Raw genomic sequence first — 14174 nt, 5'->3', positions numbered from 1 at the left:
CCTCACTTTGTGTCTTCTTCCTCTTTCTGCACGCAAATGACAAATTTTTTTTTTCCTAAAGTTGAAGTTGTGGAGAGAAGTGTGGACTGCCTGGGAACTTTTTCATTAGCTTCCTTTTTAGGACAGCTGAAAGATCAAATCATGACTATTACCTCATGAAGAAATTGAAGAAGTGAGGGAATTGAGCCAGGTATGGTGTTGCATCCTGTTATCCCACCACTGGGGAGGCTGAGGCAGGAGGATGGTGAGTTTGAGACCAACCTGGGCTAAAAAGTGAGACCTGTCTAAGAAAATGAAGGAAGAAATAATATGAGAACCAAAGATTATAAATAACTCATCTATACAACACACTGCTTTGCATATTTCCTCATTGTTTCCATAATTTATTGTAACAAAAGCTGTGAAATCCCTGCTCAATCAGTACTGGCTAAATTCTGGGTGAAATGATCCAACTTCAAAATGAACGGGTCAGTTATGACCTCGGATTATGCTCTTCCTTCTAGCTGGGTGGCTGGGAAGTCCCGGGTGACTGGCCACCCCTCCACCAGCCTGGTCTAGAAGGCGAGTGGCTGGCTCTCTGGGGATCCCTGGAGAGCAGCAATGTTTACTTTAAAGAACGGCCAACTCTGGGTTGAACAAAAGTATTTTTTATTTACAAGCCATCTTCTAGCCTTAAAGGGTGCGAAGCATTTCCAGATCCCTTTTCTTGAGCTAGCCCAACAATTCCCTCTTTTGTTAGGCCCTTGCTGCCCTAGAGCTCTTCCACCAAGGTGTCCTGGGGCTTTCAACCTCTGGGACTCCCTCGTCCCGAAATTTTTGGTTAAGTGCTGCCTCCTAGCGGCGGCGGCACCTCCCCGACGCCTTCCGGTCCGGCGGAGACCACGCTGCGACTTGGGCTCTCAGGGCTGACTCAAGAGCGTCCCCGAGCGGGGAGAGTCGGGCGGCCGGGCCGAGAAGACGCTTCCCGGGAGACCCCCGCCCCCAGTCCCCGGAGCCCCTGGGGCTTCCCAGTCCAGGGTCCCTCGGGTTTCGGCAGGGGTTGCCGGAGTTCGAGGCTTTCGCGCAGAGGCCGCCCACGGGAAGGACAGGGAGGGAACAGGACGCCGGGGCAGCGCCCTGTGCCCTCGCTGGGAGGCCTTTGCTCCTGCCACCTGCGCATACCTCGGCCCCTCTGCAGCCCTTCCCAGGGTGGCCGTGCGGGGCGGGGCCAGGGCAGCCTGGCCAGGTGCGGGGAACGGAGGGGACGCCCTGTGCATCGGGGTCCTGGTCTCCTAAGAAAGAGCCGGGGTCGGCACCTTCCGCCGGGCTTGTCCCTCGGGGTGACCCAGCTCTCCGAGGAGCCTAGAGGGTGACGGTGAACAGGATGGATCTCGAGAGGAGAGGGCGAGGTCTTAGGGTCGCCGACTCGGAAACCGTGGCGGCGGGCCGGGGAGCGCGGGCGGCAGCGTGGGAGTCGGGGCAAAGGTGAGCGCGGGCGGGGGCGGAGAGGAGGGACCCGCGGGCCCCCGGACCGGGACGCAGCTGTGGGAGCCGAGCCGTGGACAGGCCGCGTTTTGCGGTTGGCGCTCTCGCCTTTCTTGAACCGGTCGGATGGTGCGTGAACCGGAGCGCTCGTCTCCCTCTGCCTTCTCCGCCCTTTCACCTAGTCCAGGTACTTTGGTTTCGCCACCTCCGCGCCACACCTAGACGCGTCACTTGAGCCTGGGCATGGGATAGGGCGGACAAGAACTTCCTGGATCCGGGAAAGAAGTTAGATGTGGGCCTTTTTGTTTTATTTATTTTTCCTCCATTAGTGAAACAAAAAAATCGATTGCAAACCATTCTAGGCCTCCCAGTAAAAGTGAAAACCGTACTGTTCCAACCCATTACTATAAAAAAGAATAAGCACCTTCGAATACTCTTTGTTCTAAGGAGCCGAGGGAAGCAACACAACGGGGTCTGCAGGGCGAACTAACAGACCTGCGGAGCAGCCCAGCCAGCTGGGAAATCGGAGAGGAGCAACATTGTTCATTCATTCGCTTATTCTTCTGGAAGACCTTTGTTGACTCCTCTGTGAGCCGGGTACTAGGGAACAGAGAGGGAAAGCAGCTCTTGTGGTATTTATGTTAACACGGGATAAGAAGGTCCCGGGGTGGAATGTTCCCAGGAAGGAGAAACGGGCACCACATCTATGCCCCAGCAGGGAGTCAGGGTGGCTGGAGTGCAGGGAGAGAGGAGAGCTGTGCAAGGAGGGACAGCTCCTGTCTCTCTTCCCAGCGCTTCCTTTCCAAGTTGGACCTGGACCCGGAGTAAGATTGAGGGGCAGGCCAGCTGGTAAGCAGCCTGGGTTTAAAAGGCCACTGAATTATTCTTGGAATAAAAATTCAGCTATTTGGTGCCAGTGAACTCTGATGTCTGTGTCTTAGTGAAACGCAAGTTGGCTCCCAACCGGTGACAGACAACCTGCTAGGACCCCTTTCACCCCGACTGCCTGTCTCTGGCGTAATTTGCCAAATGCAGGTGCAAGTTGCATGGTGTAGCCCTGAGGCGCACAAGCTGATGGCTGCCTAGAGATAGCAGTCACAGCTGGAATTCTGAAAATGCAGGCTGCTCTGAGTAGCATTACTCCCCAGGACGGAAATTTATGTCATTTCTGCATCTTTTTTGGGGGTGGGGTGGATGCAGCTGGGGCTGGGGATAAAGAACATGCATGCTAGGCTAGTACTCCACCACTGAACTTCGTCCCGACCCCATTGTCTAGTCTTAAGTGGCTTAATCTGTCCACCAAGAAGTTGTCTACCTCAGACAAATGCAGTTCATCTCTAATTTTGAATATAAAGAGGCTTGCACAGTTTTTATTCAGAGAAAATTGGCATTCTCCCTAACCTCTGCTAAACATGCATTTCACAGATATTTGAGTGATAGTGGTTTGAAGAGGTGCCAACTCATGAGTCCACCCAGGGTGCCAGGGTACAGTTGGCTTTCGCGGGGTGACTCAGACTCACCTGTTCACACCATCTGCACCCATCTGCAGTCTGGGCTGCTTCAGTGTCTGGGCATGTACTTGGCTATACCCGCAAGTGGTCTTCGCTGGTGTGCATTAACTTCCTTGGCTTGCTGGAAACTGGGATGGATGAAGTTTTGCTGCCCACCTGAGGAATCAAATGTCCTCTGTGGGACTAGGCATAGTATGTGAGTAGCAAACAGGAGAGTAGGAAACATAATGACACCGGGAGGGCAGGTGGGGAGTGGGTAGCAGCCTCAGGAGGGAACTGTAAATTGCAAGGGACCCCCCCCTTTGGGACAGTCTTGCTATGTAGTTCAGGCTGTCCCTGAACACACTGTGTAGCCCAGGCTGGCCTCGAGTTTGTGGCAGTCCTGCCTTAGCCTCCAGAGTGCTAGGATTAAAGTTGTGCACCACCATGCCCAGATCTGCACAGGACTCTGAAGTATTTGATAAATGTGGAGTAACATAGGGGGAGGAGAAGGAGCCAAGACTCAGGGTAGAAAAAGTACCTGGAGGCTGCATGCATCCAGGCCCCTGGGTCTGACTGGGCAATCCCAGCTCCAGCCCATGCCCTGGCCCCTCCCCGCTGCCGGTCAGAGTCGCACATGTGTTTTCCTGTTTTCCATTTCGGTCCCGTCACCCTCTGCCTTTTAGCTCCTCAGAGTCAACAGCTGCTGCAGCAAGAGCCTTACCTCAGGTCCTAATAACTGGCGCCTTCCCACTCGGGGCACGGTGTGCTGGGAGCCCCTCCTCCCCGCTGTAGCACAAAGGGCAGGTAAGAGGTGAAACAGCGCTGACAATGGGGAGAAGGGGAGAGCAGGAGGAGGATGGAGTGAGTCTCAGAAAACTGGCTAAAGGGAGACCCCAGCATGCCTATTTCCTAGTCCCAGCCCTCCCTAGGCAGAACCTTCTGCCCAGACTTCAGCTCTCCCTGTATGGAAGCCGTCCCTAGCCATAGAAGTAAACAGTTTCTTTCTTGCCTCACTTTTTTTTTTCTTTTTAAAGGGACGGTCTTAGCTATAGTGGAATATAGAAAAAAAAAAGGGGGAACTGGGGAAAGAAGAGCTGAGCCGCTAGCTTGGAGGGATGGGGAATCCCGCCTTATGCGTATGTATCTGTTTTGTTTCTGTTGTTAGGGGAGCAGTTGGAGGCAGGAGGGCAGGCCATGGGGTCTCTGGGGAGCACATGTTCACAGTCGCTTCCCGAGCTTGGCTGAGGAGCCCAGGTGCTGAGCTTTGTGCTGGTTCTCCAGGGAGGTGTGTTTGTTGTTGCCATTGGAGGGTGGGGTCTGTGCTTGGGGTTCCTCTGGCTGCTCTGCCAGGCGCAGCATGCTGGGGGTCCTGCTGCCTGCTTCCTTGATGTGAAGCCTCTTCCACAGACTGTGGGAACAGTGCGTTGCTCTGTACTCTCTACAGTGTCTCCGAGATGAGGGCACCTGAGTTAGGGAGGATAATGCGGGTGAGATAATCTCCAAAGGCTTTTGTAAAGCCCGGGGTGCCACAGCTCCTTCCAGCGTCAGAGGCTCTGCCTGCCCCTGGCTGCCGGAATGGAGGAAGCTTCACCTTGAGACTCAGGGTGAAGGTGGTTCCTTCCCTCCTGAGGTGCTAGGCATGACTGCGAAAGAGGGGGATGACTGTGAAGGCAGCCAGGTAGCAAGGAATGACTGAAGGGGCCGGAGAGGTCATTCCACGCGGTACTTCCTGCTGGGCCGCTAGGGTGCGCTGTTTGCCTGGGTGTGGGTGCCTTCTGGGCAGAACCCCTCAAGAATACTAGTCTCATAGCAACAGTTAGGAATTCAACCTTGCACAACTTCTCTCCCCAGGCTCCTCAGTGTTTTCCCTTCCTCTTCCTCTGTCTCTCCTTCGTTCATTTTCTTGATGTTGTATTAGGATTCATGGTATTGGTGCAGCGGACTTGATCTTAAAGGGGAAGGTGTGACGATGTATATCTGTGTTTGCTTTTTTTTTTTTAATTTAATTTTTTATTTTTTTGGTTACCGAGGCTTGAACTCAGGACGTTGTGCTTTCGAGGAGGCGCGGTGCCACCGAGCTAAATCTCCGGCCCTCTGTTTGCTTTAGAGGCGGGCACCCCTTAGCAATCCCTGCCCAGTATGAGAGGGAGGCTGACATACCCTCCTCCAGGTGATTCATTAGGGAGCCCCTTGTAGTGCTTACCTATCCAAAAGGAAGAACCAGGGACCGGGACAGGTAGAGGGGTAGGAGGGTGAGGAGAGAGCATCGTTCTGTGATTAAGTGTATGCTCTAGGTTTCAGCTGCCTGCTTTCTCTACGTTGGCGCCTTACAAGGGACTTAAGTCCCTGCCTTCTGGGGCTGTGGGGGGAGTTTAATGACATCACAGTGCTTGGCTGTGTGTCTGGCCGGGCAAATGTTCAATAGATGCTAGCCATCATTACTACAGGAACACTCTTGGAAGTGCTGGGAGAAAAGGACAGTGTCTTCTGGATGGATTTCAGATATATTTGAGGCTGTCTTGGGAGATATAGTCCTGGCGGCCCCTACTGGGTTTAAATAAAAAGTTTAAGGGGGCTGGGCATGGTGGTGCACACCAAAACTGGGAAGCTGAGGCAGGAGAATAAAAAATATAGGCCCAAACTGGGCAATGTAGTGATTTATCAAGACTCTATCTCAAAACAAAACACCAAAACTGTAATCCCAGCACTCTGGAGGCTGAGGCAGGAGGGTTCCCGATAGTTTGAGGCTAGCCTAGGCTACCTAGTGAGTTCAAGACCAGCCTAGACTGCATAGAAAGACCTTGTCTCAGAAAAAAAATTAAAAAATGGGGGAGGGCTGGGGATGTAGCTCAGCGCAGTGGTCTTGGTTCAACCCTCAGTACAAAAAAACAAAAAAACGAAAAACAAAACCCCACCAAAAACCATTTAAGGGCTATAAAGGGACAGGCATGTAGATTTCAGAATGAAAAGGTTGGCTGAGCATGTTGGAGCATGTTTGTAATCCCAGCACTCATCAGGCTAAGGCCCTGTCTCCAAAAAAAAAGCTGTGTTTCTGTGAGCAAAAGAGACTCAATTTCAGGCTGGCCTTGAACTCCCTATGTAACTCAAGTTGGCCTCAAACTTGCGGCAATCCTGCCTCAGCCTCCTGAGTGCTGGGATTACAGGTGAGCACCACCACACCCAACTAGAATACCACACTTAAAGTAGAAAATAAAGACAGTATAAACCATGATTTTCAAAACAGTGGTTTATTTTCTTCTGCTTGTTAGGTCAAGATCTTATTTCCCTTTTTAAAAAGCTTTTTTTTTTGGCTAGGTAAGCACTCTGTCCCTGAGCTACACCCCCAGCTCTTCCTAAATCTTTAAGAAAGTAGAGGGAACACTGTTAGGAGAAGGTGTGTGTAGGAGTGTATGGCTGCTCCAGGGATCTTGCTGTGTTTTCCTAAGGATGAAAGGGCATGTGGGTGGGGTGGAGTTGTAGCCACAGTTAGTTTCTTGACCTTTTTTCCTTTAGGAGCTTGACGCTTACACTTTGGGATAAGGTCCCAAGTTGAGAGGCAGCCACTGTCTCTGTGCATGGGGAAGTGCGCAGAGTTCTCTGCCTGGGAGTCACGGGGTGCGGGGGCTGCTCTTGCACTTCCTCTAATCTCAGCCATGAACAAGCCTGCATCACACCCTGCAACCTTCCTGCCTTTCTTAATAGTTTGGGGCGAGAGAGAAGTGAGGCTAGGGTGGAGGGCATTCAGAGCCATGGGTACCAGGCCGGGTCCTCAGCTAACTGGCTCTGGCACAGCTTCCCCAGTGACACCCTGCTGGCTGGCCTTTCTCCTGGGCTCGTAGTCCCCCAGCAGCGCTGACAAAGGAGATTCCTGAGAGCTCGAGAGCTCCTTCTTATCGCTGAAAGTGCTGAGCCAGAGCTCCTTGCTGCCCCTTTTGCAGATGCACAGGGCCTGTGAACCTTGGACCCAGACAGTTGCTCAACGTTCCTCTTCCTTTCCCGCACCCACTCCACCCTTCTTGACCGGATTTCAATCCATAGACCTTTGCCGGTCTTCCTTTTACCACTGGCTGAAGGAAGGAGCACTCAGACCACTGTTCCTGGAGTCTTCTGACTGCCGGGGCAGGGGAGCCTGCTTATATCCAGGGCCAGAGAGTGAGTGTGCGTCCCACCCTGTCCTCTGTCCCCACTCCTCTTGCTCTCCCTCTTCTGCCCTGCTATGTCCAGTCACTTCCTCTCTCCCCTGCCTCTTGCCTTCTCATCCCACCACTTGCCTGAATAGCAGCCCCTGGTTTCCCCTCAGCTGGCTCCTGCTGAGCTCCGCACCAGCTGTTTCCTTGCCTTGGTTTTGGGTGGTGCCCCAGCTGTGCCCGGCTGCTTGGGCTGTACCTTGGGGTTGCCCTCCCCTCATTCGTATGTTTTTGGGTGTTGCATCTGTGCTATCGTGATCGATTTGATGGCTGAAGACCTGAAATGCTAGAGACTAAGGGATGGTGTTTGGGTGAGGAGAAGCGATGGCTGAGGGTGGTTCATGGAGGCCTCAGAAACCTTTAGATTTGCTGTGCATAGTTAGCCAGTGATACATTGTGTTCCATCGCAGCACTGCAGACAGGTAAGACTGAACTGGGGGGGGCTGCGAAGGCAGGCTCAGACTACCCTCAGGCCTGTCTTGTGTTGTTGCAGTCTCAGGTAGAACCAGGGTGTAGTTTTCTACTTGGCAAATCAGGTGAACTGGCTATCCTAATAATGAGAGACTGATGTTTTCCCTCAGGAGCATGACCATCGGCCCTTAAAAATGCAAACCGAGGGCCAGGATTTAGCTCAGCGGTGCCACACCTGCCTGGCAAGCGCGAGGTCCTGAGTTTGATCCCCAGTACTGGAGGAAAAAAAAAAGCAAGCTGCTTTAATTAATTAATTAATTTAATTTGGGGGTGGGTGGGTATTTAGCTGAGCCGGCCGGAGACAAGGTTGTTTGGCGGGAGGAGGAAGCAGGAGAGGTCTCTAAAGTGGTGATCCGCGCCGGCTGCCTCTGAGGGTCTGGGGGAAGTTCTGTGTCTTCCGCAGCCGCGCAGCACACAGCACCATCTCTCTTCCTCCCAGGGCCATGCTAGGAAGCTGGTGAGGGCTCTCCTCTCCTCTACCATGGTGGACGACGGCAAGGGCAAGTACGCAGTAGCCCCCCAGCAGGAGGCTCCCGCCTCCCCCGTGGGCGATGGGGCCGGCCCGGGGGCCGAACAGGTAAAGCTGAAGAAGGAGATCTCGCTGCTCAATGGCGTGTGTCTGATTGTGGGGAACATGATCGGCTCGGGCATCTTTGTCTCCCCCAAGGGTGTGCTCATGTACAGCGCCTCCTTTGGCCTCTCGCTGGTCATCTGGGCCGTCGGGGGCCTCTTCTCCGTCGTTGGGGCGCTTTGTTATGCGGAACTGGGCACCACCATTAAGAAATCTGGGGCCAGCTATGCCTACATCCTGGAGGCCTTCGGTGGACTTCTCGCCTTCATCCGCCTCTGGACCTCCTTGCTCATCATCGAACCCACCAGCCAGGCCATCATCGCCATCACCTTCGCCAACTACATGGTGCAGCCCCTCTTCCCCAGCTGCCACGCCCCCTACGCCGCCAGCCGCCTGCTCGCTGCCGCCTGCATTTGTAAGTGGGGCTTGCCAGGAGTGGTGGGCAGTGGTAGGCAGTGGTGGAGGACTGGGCAGGAGCAGAGATGCGCAACCGGCAGGGAGTGGGAGGGAGTTGGAAAGAAATGCCTCTGAAAACGTTTATTTTTGTTGTTGTTGAATTAATGTGTGAACCAGGCATGGTGGTGCGGGCCTGTAATCCCAGCACTTGGGAGGCTGAGGCAGGAGGATCACTGTGAATTCGAGGGCAGCCTGAGCTACATTGGGAGACCCTGTCTAAAAAAAAAAAAGAAGAAGAAGAAGAAGCCAGGCATAGTGGCACATGCCTATAATCCCAGTACTTGGAGGCTGAGACAGGAGGATCACCATGAGTAATGAGTCCAAGTTCAGCCTGAATTGCATAGTGAGACCCTGTCTCAAAAAAAGAATCATACATGTAATTCTGTGGTGTGCTTCTCCCTCTAGCATTTGCCAGTGACCGTCTCCTTTACTTACAGATCTACTTTTTTTTTTTGTTTTTTGAGACAGAGCCTTGCTAAGCAGTTGAGGCTGGCCTCGAACTTGCTGTATAGCCCAGACAGGCCTCAAATGCTTGATAATCCTCCTGCCTCAGCCTTCTAAGTGTGAGACTACAGGTGTAGGCCACCACACCCAGCTAGATCTACTATTTTTTTAATGCTTCATGTTACTCCATTTTTTTTTTTTTTTTTTTTTTTTTTTTTTTTTTTTTTTTTTTTTTTTTTTTTTTTTTTTTTTGGTACTGGGTTTGAACTCAGGACCTTGTGCTTGCCAGGCAGGCCACGGCACCACTGAGCTAATTCCCTGGCCCTCCTCCATGTTAGTTTTAAGGATGTATTGTATTTTACTTCGCCAGTTCTCTGTTATTGGCCCTGTACATCAGTTCTAGCAGAGACAGTGTTCCAGTGAATATCCTTTTGCACTTTCGTATTTTCAATTTGTAGATTTGAAATCAGCACACAGTAGTTGTACGTACTTATGGGATAGAGTGTGGCATAACAGCACATGCACAGAGTGTGGTGGTCAGATCAGGGGAATTGCCGGTCTCCTCAGATATAGATCATTTCTTTGTGTTGGGAACATCCCAAATCCTCTCCTAGTTCCTGTCAATTAGTTGCTGTCACCCACAGTTACCCTGCCTTAGGAGTTCTTCCTGGTTCCCAACTGCATTCCTGTACCCTTTAATTATCCTCTCTCCATCCCTCTTATAACCTGTATGCCCCCCGTCTCCGGGAACCACTGTTCTAATATTTTCTTCTGGAAGATTTGCTTTAGCTTCTGCATATAAGAAAGAACATGTGGTATTTGGCCTTTTGTGCCTTACTTTACTTAACACAATGTCCTCCAACAAAACCTCATTTTTCATGATTGAGTAGTATTCCACTGTGTGCCTGTACCACATTTTCTTTATCTACTCATCCACTGGTGGACACACTGCACTGTTGTAAGTGGTGCTGTGATAAACATGAGAGTGTGGATGCCTGTTCACCATACCAATGTCATTTCCTGTGGGTGTATTCCCAGCGATTGTCTTTCTGGATCATGTGGTAGTTCTATTTCTAATTTTTTGAGATACCTCTATACTGATTTCCATAATGGCAGTACCAATTACAGTCCCACCAATAGTTTCCTTTCTTCTGCATTCTGGTCAGCATTTTCTGTTATTGTCACTATAACTGGAGTGAGAGGTCACTGTAGGATTTTTCTTTTGGTACCAGGGATTGAACTCAGGACTTTGCACTTCCAAGGCAGGTGGCAGAACCACTGAGCCAAATTCCCAGCCCAGGAATTTTCTAACCCAAGGCCTCACGCATTCTAGGAAGTGCTCTGCCACTGAGCTTAAATTTTTTAAAAATTTATTTTGTGGTAGATTCTCACCAAGTTGTACAGGCTGGCCTTAACCTTATGGTTCTCCTGCCTCAGCCTTCTGGGTAGTTGGAAAGGCAGATACGAGCCACCATGCCTGGCTTGATTCATTTTTAGTTGATTTTTGTCATGGTGAGAGATAGAGAGTCTAATTTTTCTTTCACATATGGATTTCTAGCTTTCCCCAGCACCATTTATTATATTTTTATTTATGTTTTTGGTACTGGGGACCGAACTCAGACCTTTATGCTTTTGAGGCAGGCAGCAGAAACACTGAGCCAAACCCCCAGCCCCTAGCACCATTTTTTTTTTTTTTTGGTACTGGGGACCGAACTCAGACCTTTATGCTTTTGAGGCAGGCAGCAGAAACACTGAGCCAAACCCCCAGCCCCTAGCACCATTTTTTTTTTTTTTTGATACCAGGGATCAAACTCAGGTCCTTGTACTTACAAGGCAGGCGCCGGAACCACTGAGCGAAATCCCCGGCCCTAGCACCATTTATTATAGAGACTTATATTCTTCAATATATATTCTTGCTGTCTTTCTCAAAAATCAGTGACTGCAGCTGGGCATGGTGACACATGCCTGTAATCCCAGCACTCAGGAGGCTGAGGCAGGAGGATTGCTGTGAGTTCCAGGTCAGTCTCAACTATATAGTGAGACCCTGTCTCAAAAAACAAAACAAAACAAAACAAAAAACCAAAAAACCAAAACAAAAAATCAGTGACTGTAAATAGGTGGATTTATTTCTGGGCTCTCTGTTTTATTCCACTGAGCTAAGTTTTCACATTTTGTTTTGTTTTTGTTTTTTTTTAGTATATGTGCTGCCGAAGTGAGCACTGTTTTTGTTTTTTGAGACAGGGTCTTACTATGTAGTTCAGGCTGGCCTTCAACTTACTATGCAACATAGCCTTGCCTCTAACTCACCATAGTCCTCCTGCCTCAGCCTCCCAAGTGCTGGGATTATAGGTGTGCATTACTATGCTTGGCTATATATCTGTTTTCATTTTTTTTTTTTTTTTGGTACTGGGGCTTGAACTCGGGACCTTGGACTTGTGAGGCAGGTGGCAGAACCACTGAGCTAAATCCCTGCCCCTATATATCTATTTTTATGCCAGCGCCATGCTGTTTGGGTTATTATACCTTTGTATAATGGTATGTTGTAGCTTTTTCTTTGCTTCACAAACATTTAAAAGTTTCCTTTTTGATCTCTTCATTGACTTATTGGCTGTTCAAGATAATACTATTTTCCATACAACTATATTTTCTCAGGTTTCTTTTGTTGATTTCTAGTTCTAATCTTTTGTGGTCAGAAAAGATGCATGCCATTTATTCATCAGGTTTCCGTGACTGTAACAAAATATCTGATGGATCAACTTAAAAAAAGAAAAGGTTTATCTTGGCTCAGTTTTCTCAGTTTCATTCCGTGGTTGGTTGGCCCTGTTGCTTCTGGCAGTTTCTCCAGTGAAAGCACATGGTGGAGGCAGCGCATGGCCAGGCTCCCCAGCTCCTTTCGAGGGCCTGCACCACAGCCAGGAGCCCGCCAGTGAGCCCGACCTTCTGGGGGATCTGCCACCTCCCAATAATGCCGCAGGCCAGAAACCAAGTGTTTCAAACACAGGCCCGCAGAGGAACCTACTCAAGCCACAGCCTGCTATAGGTCAGCCTTGTTTTGAATTTGCTGAGGCTTATTTTGTGGCCTAACACACGGTCTGTCTTGCAGAATGTTCCATATGCTAATGCGAAAAATGTGTATTCTGCAGCCATTGGATGAAATGCTGTATAAATGAATGTTAGGTCCATTTGATCTATGGATCATTTAACTGATTTTTTTTTGATTATTTAAAAGTTTTTTTGGTTGTATAACCTGTCCATTGATGAAAGTGTTGACATTTTCAATTACTGTTGTATTAGTTTTTCTTTCCTTTTAGATCTAATATGTCTGTATTATACAATTTTTGTGTAGCAGCATTGGGTACATAAATGTTTACAACTGTTATGTCCTATTGTTGAATGGATCGCTTGGCCATTATATAGTGACCTTTGAGTCTCTACAGTTTCTTTTTATTTGTTTTTTTATTTTTCTAATTTTTTGAGTCAAAGTCTCACTTTGTGGCTCAGGCTGGCTGGAACTTATGGTGATCCTCCTGCCTTGGCCTCCAAATGCTGGGATTACAGGAGTGCACCACCATATGCCAGACTGTTTTATTTGTTTTTGAGGGAGAGTCTTGCTGTGCCTTGTGTTCCTAGGCTCAAACAGTTCTCCTACCTCAGGTTCCCCAGGAGCTGGGACTGCAATGTGCTCCATTACACCTTACTTCTTTACAGTTTGGGAATTAAGGTTTATCTTATCTGATACAAATGTAGCTCCTCCTGTCCACTTTTTTTTTCTGAGACAGGGTCTCACCATGTAGTTGAGACTGACCTGGAACTCACTATGTAGCCCAGGCTAGTCTCGAACTCACAGCGATCCTCCTGCCTCAGCTTCCTGAGTGCTGGGATTACAGGTGTGCACCAACGCGCCCGGCTCCTCCTGTCCACTTCTGATTTCCATTTGCCTAGGGCATCTGTTTCCATCCCTTTACCACCAGTCTACGTGTGTCTTTACTGGTGAAGCGACTTTCTTGTGAGCAGCTTGCATAAGTATGTATTCTTATGGGCTAGGGTTTTTTTTTTTTTTTTTTTTTTTTTTTTTTTTTTTTTAGGATCAAACTTCGGACCTTGTGCTTGCAAGGCAGGTGGTGGCACCACCGCTGAGCTAAATTCCCGGCACTGGGCTAGGGTTTTCAAAGTGTCATCTTGATTGATCTTGACTTTTTGCCTAGCTCATAAATAAAAAATTATGTAGATCTGTATGTTCAGCAAAATTGCAGTGGAGGTGCTGAGATCATCGCTACAGCTGCCTCCCGTAGTTGCCCCTGTTCTTGAAAAATGCCCTTCCAAGGCCAGGTGTGGTGGTGCACACCTGTAGTCCCAGCATTTGGGAAGCTGAGGCAAGAGGATCATCGTGAGTCTGAGGCCAGCCTGGGATACACAGTGAGTTCAAAGTGAACGTGAACTACATAGCAAGACTTCATCTTTTTTTTGGTACCAGGGATTGAACTCAGGTCCTTGCGCTTGCAAGGCAGGCAGCGGAACCACTGAGCTAAATCCCTGGCCCAAGACCTCATCTTAAAAAAAAAAAAAAAAAGAGAGAGAGAGAGAGAGAGAGAGAGAGAGAGAGAGAAAGAGAGAGAGAAAGAAAGAAAAGTGCCTGTCCAGCCTGGAGACACTAGCATCTTGGAGACTTGACTTCCAGGCCCCAGATGTGGAGCCGCTGGCGTGCTGTGATTTTAAGAGGCAGCGGCAGCAGCATGGGTGTGCAGGGATTTTGCACCAGGTCCGACTGCTCACTGTGTCACCTCTTTCCAGTCCCCCTCATGCCCTTTTGTTTTCAATTTCTCCATGCCCTTGTACTGTTTGCTCTTCAGCCCGTTTGTGTGCAGAGAACTGGCTGTCTTCCGTGGATCTGTGTGCGTGGCTCAGACTCACCTCTATACGGGATGTTTGTCGTGTGTGGCAGCAGTTAGGTAGGGGCAGAAAGCACCTCTTGGTGTTGTAAGCAGATGGTATTGCTCTGAGGTCTTGATGTGGTCTGTAATTTTCCTCGCGTTTCTTGTGGATGATCTGGTAGGTTGATCACAGGCGGACCTCATTTCAGGTTCTGTT

At 49.7% G+C, this 14174-nt stretch overlaps 1 protein-coding gene and 1 long non-coding RNA gene across 6 annotated transcripts in view; one reads left to right on the top strand and one right to left on the bottom strand.

The window, feature by feature from the left end:
* Positions 1–1012: 1012 nt before the first annotated feature.
* The window catches only part of Slc7a7 (solute carrier family 7 member 7), a 49482-nt gene continuing 36320 nt past the window's right edge, over positions 1013–14174 (top strand). Inside the window, exons 1-2 of one of the 5 annotated variants that reach the window (XM_019209531.2) lie at positions 1013–1651; positions 8055–8601. In XM_019209531.2, the coding sequence (XP_019065076.1) occupies positions 8097–8601 (505 nt within the window). In that variant the 5' untranslated portion in view covers positions 1013–1651; positions 8055–8096. Of the gene's footprint in view, positions 1652–3430; positions 3762–4891; positions 4919–6743; positions 7110–7411; positions 7567–8054; positions 8602–14174 lie in introns of those variants that run through there. The other 4 variants (XM_010637806.3, XM_010637808.3, XM_010637805.3 and 1 more) reach the window with 4 other exon arrangements.
* On the bottom strand, positions 1917–3733 carry LOC117286538. The gene is made up of 3 exons (XR_004517713.1): positions 3679–3733; positions 2985–3131; positions 1917–2064 (listed from the first exon to the last, which is right to left on the bottom strand). It is a non-coding gene; the product is annotated as an uncharacterized LOC117286538 (long non-coding RNA).

This window comes from Fukomys damarensis, unplaced genomic scaffold (genome assembly GCF_012274545.1).
Source record: "Fukomys damarensis isolate Sample0158 unplaced genomic scaffold, DMR_v1.0_HiC HiC_scaffold_17, whole genome shotgun sequence".
NCBI classification, from domain to species: domain Eukaryota; kingdom Metazoa; phylum Chordata; class Mammalia; order Rodentia; family Bathyergidae; genus Fukomys; species Fukomys damarensis.
The sequence above is the reverse complement of the archived record's forward strand: the minus strand, read 5'-3'. Positions and strand labels throughout refer to the sequence as shown.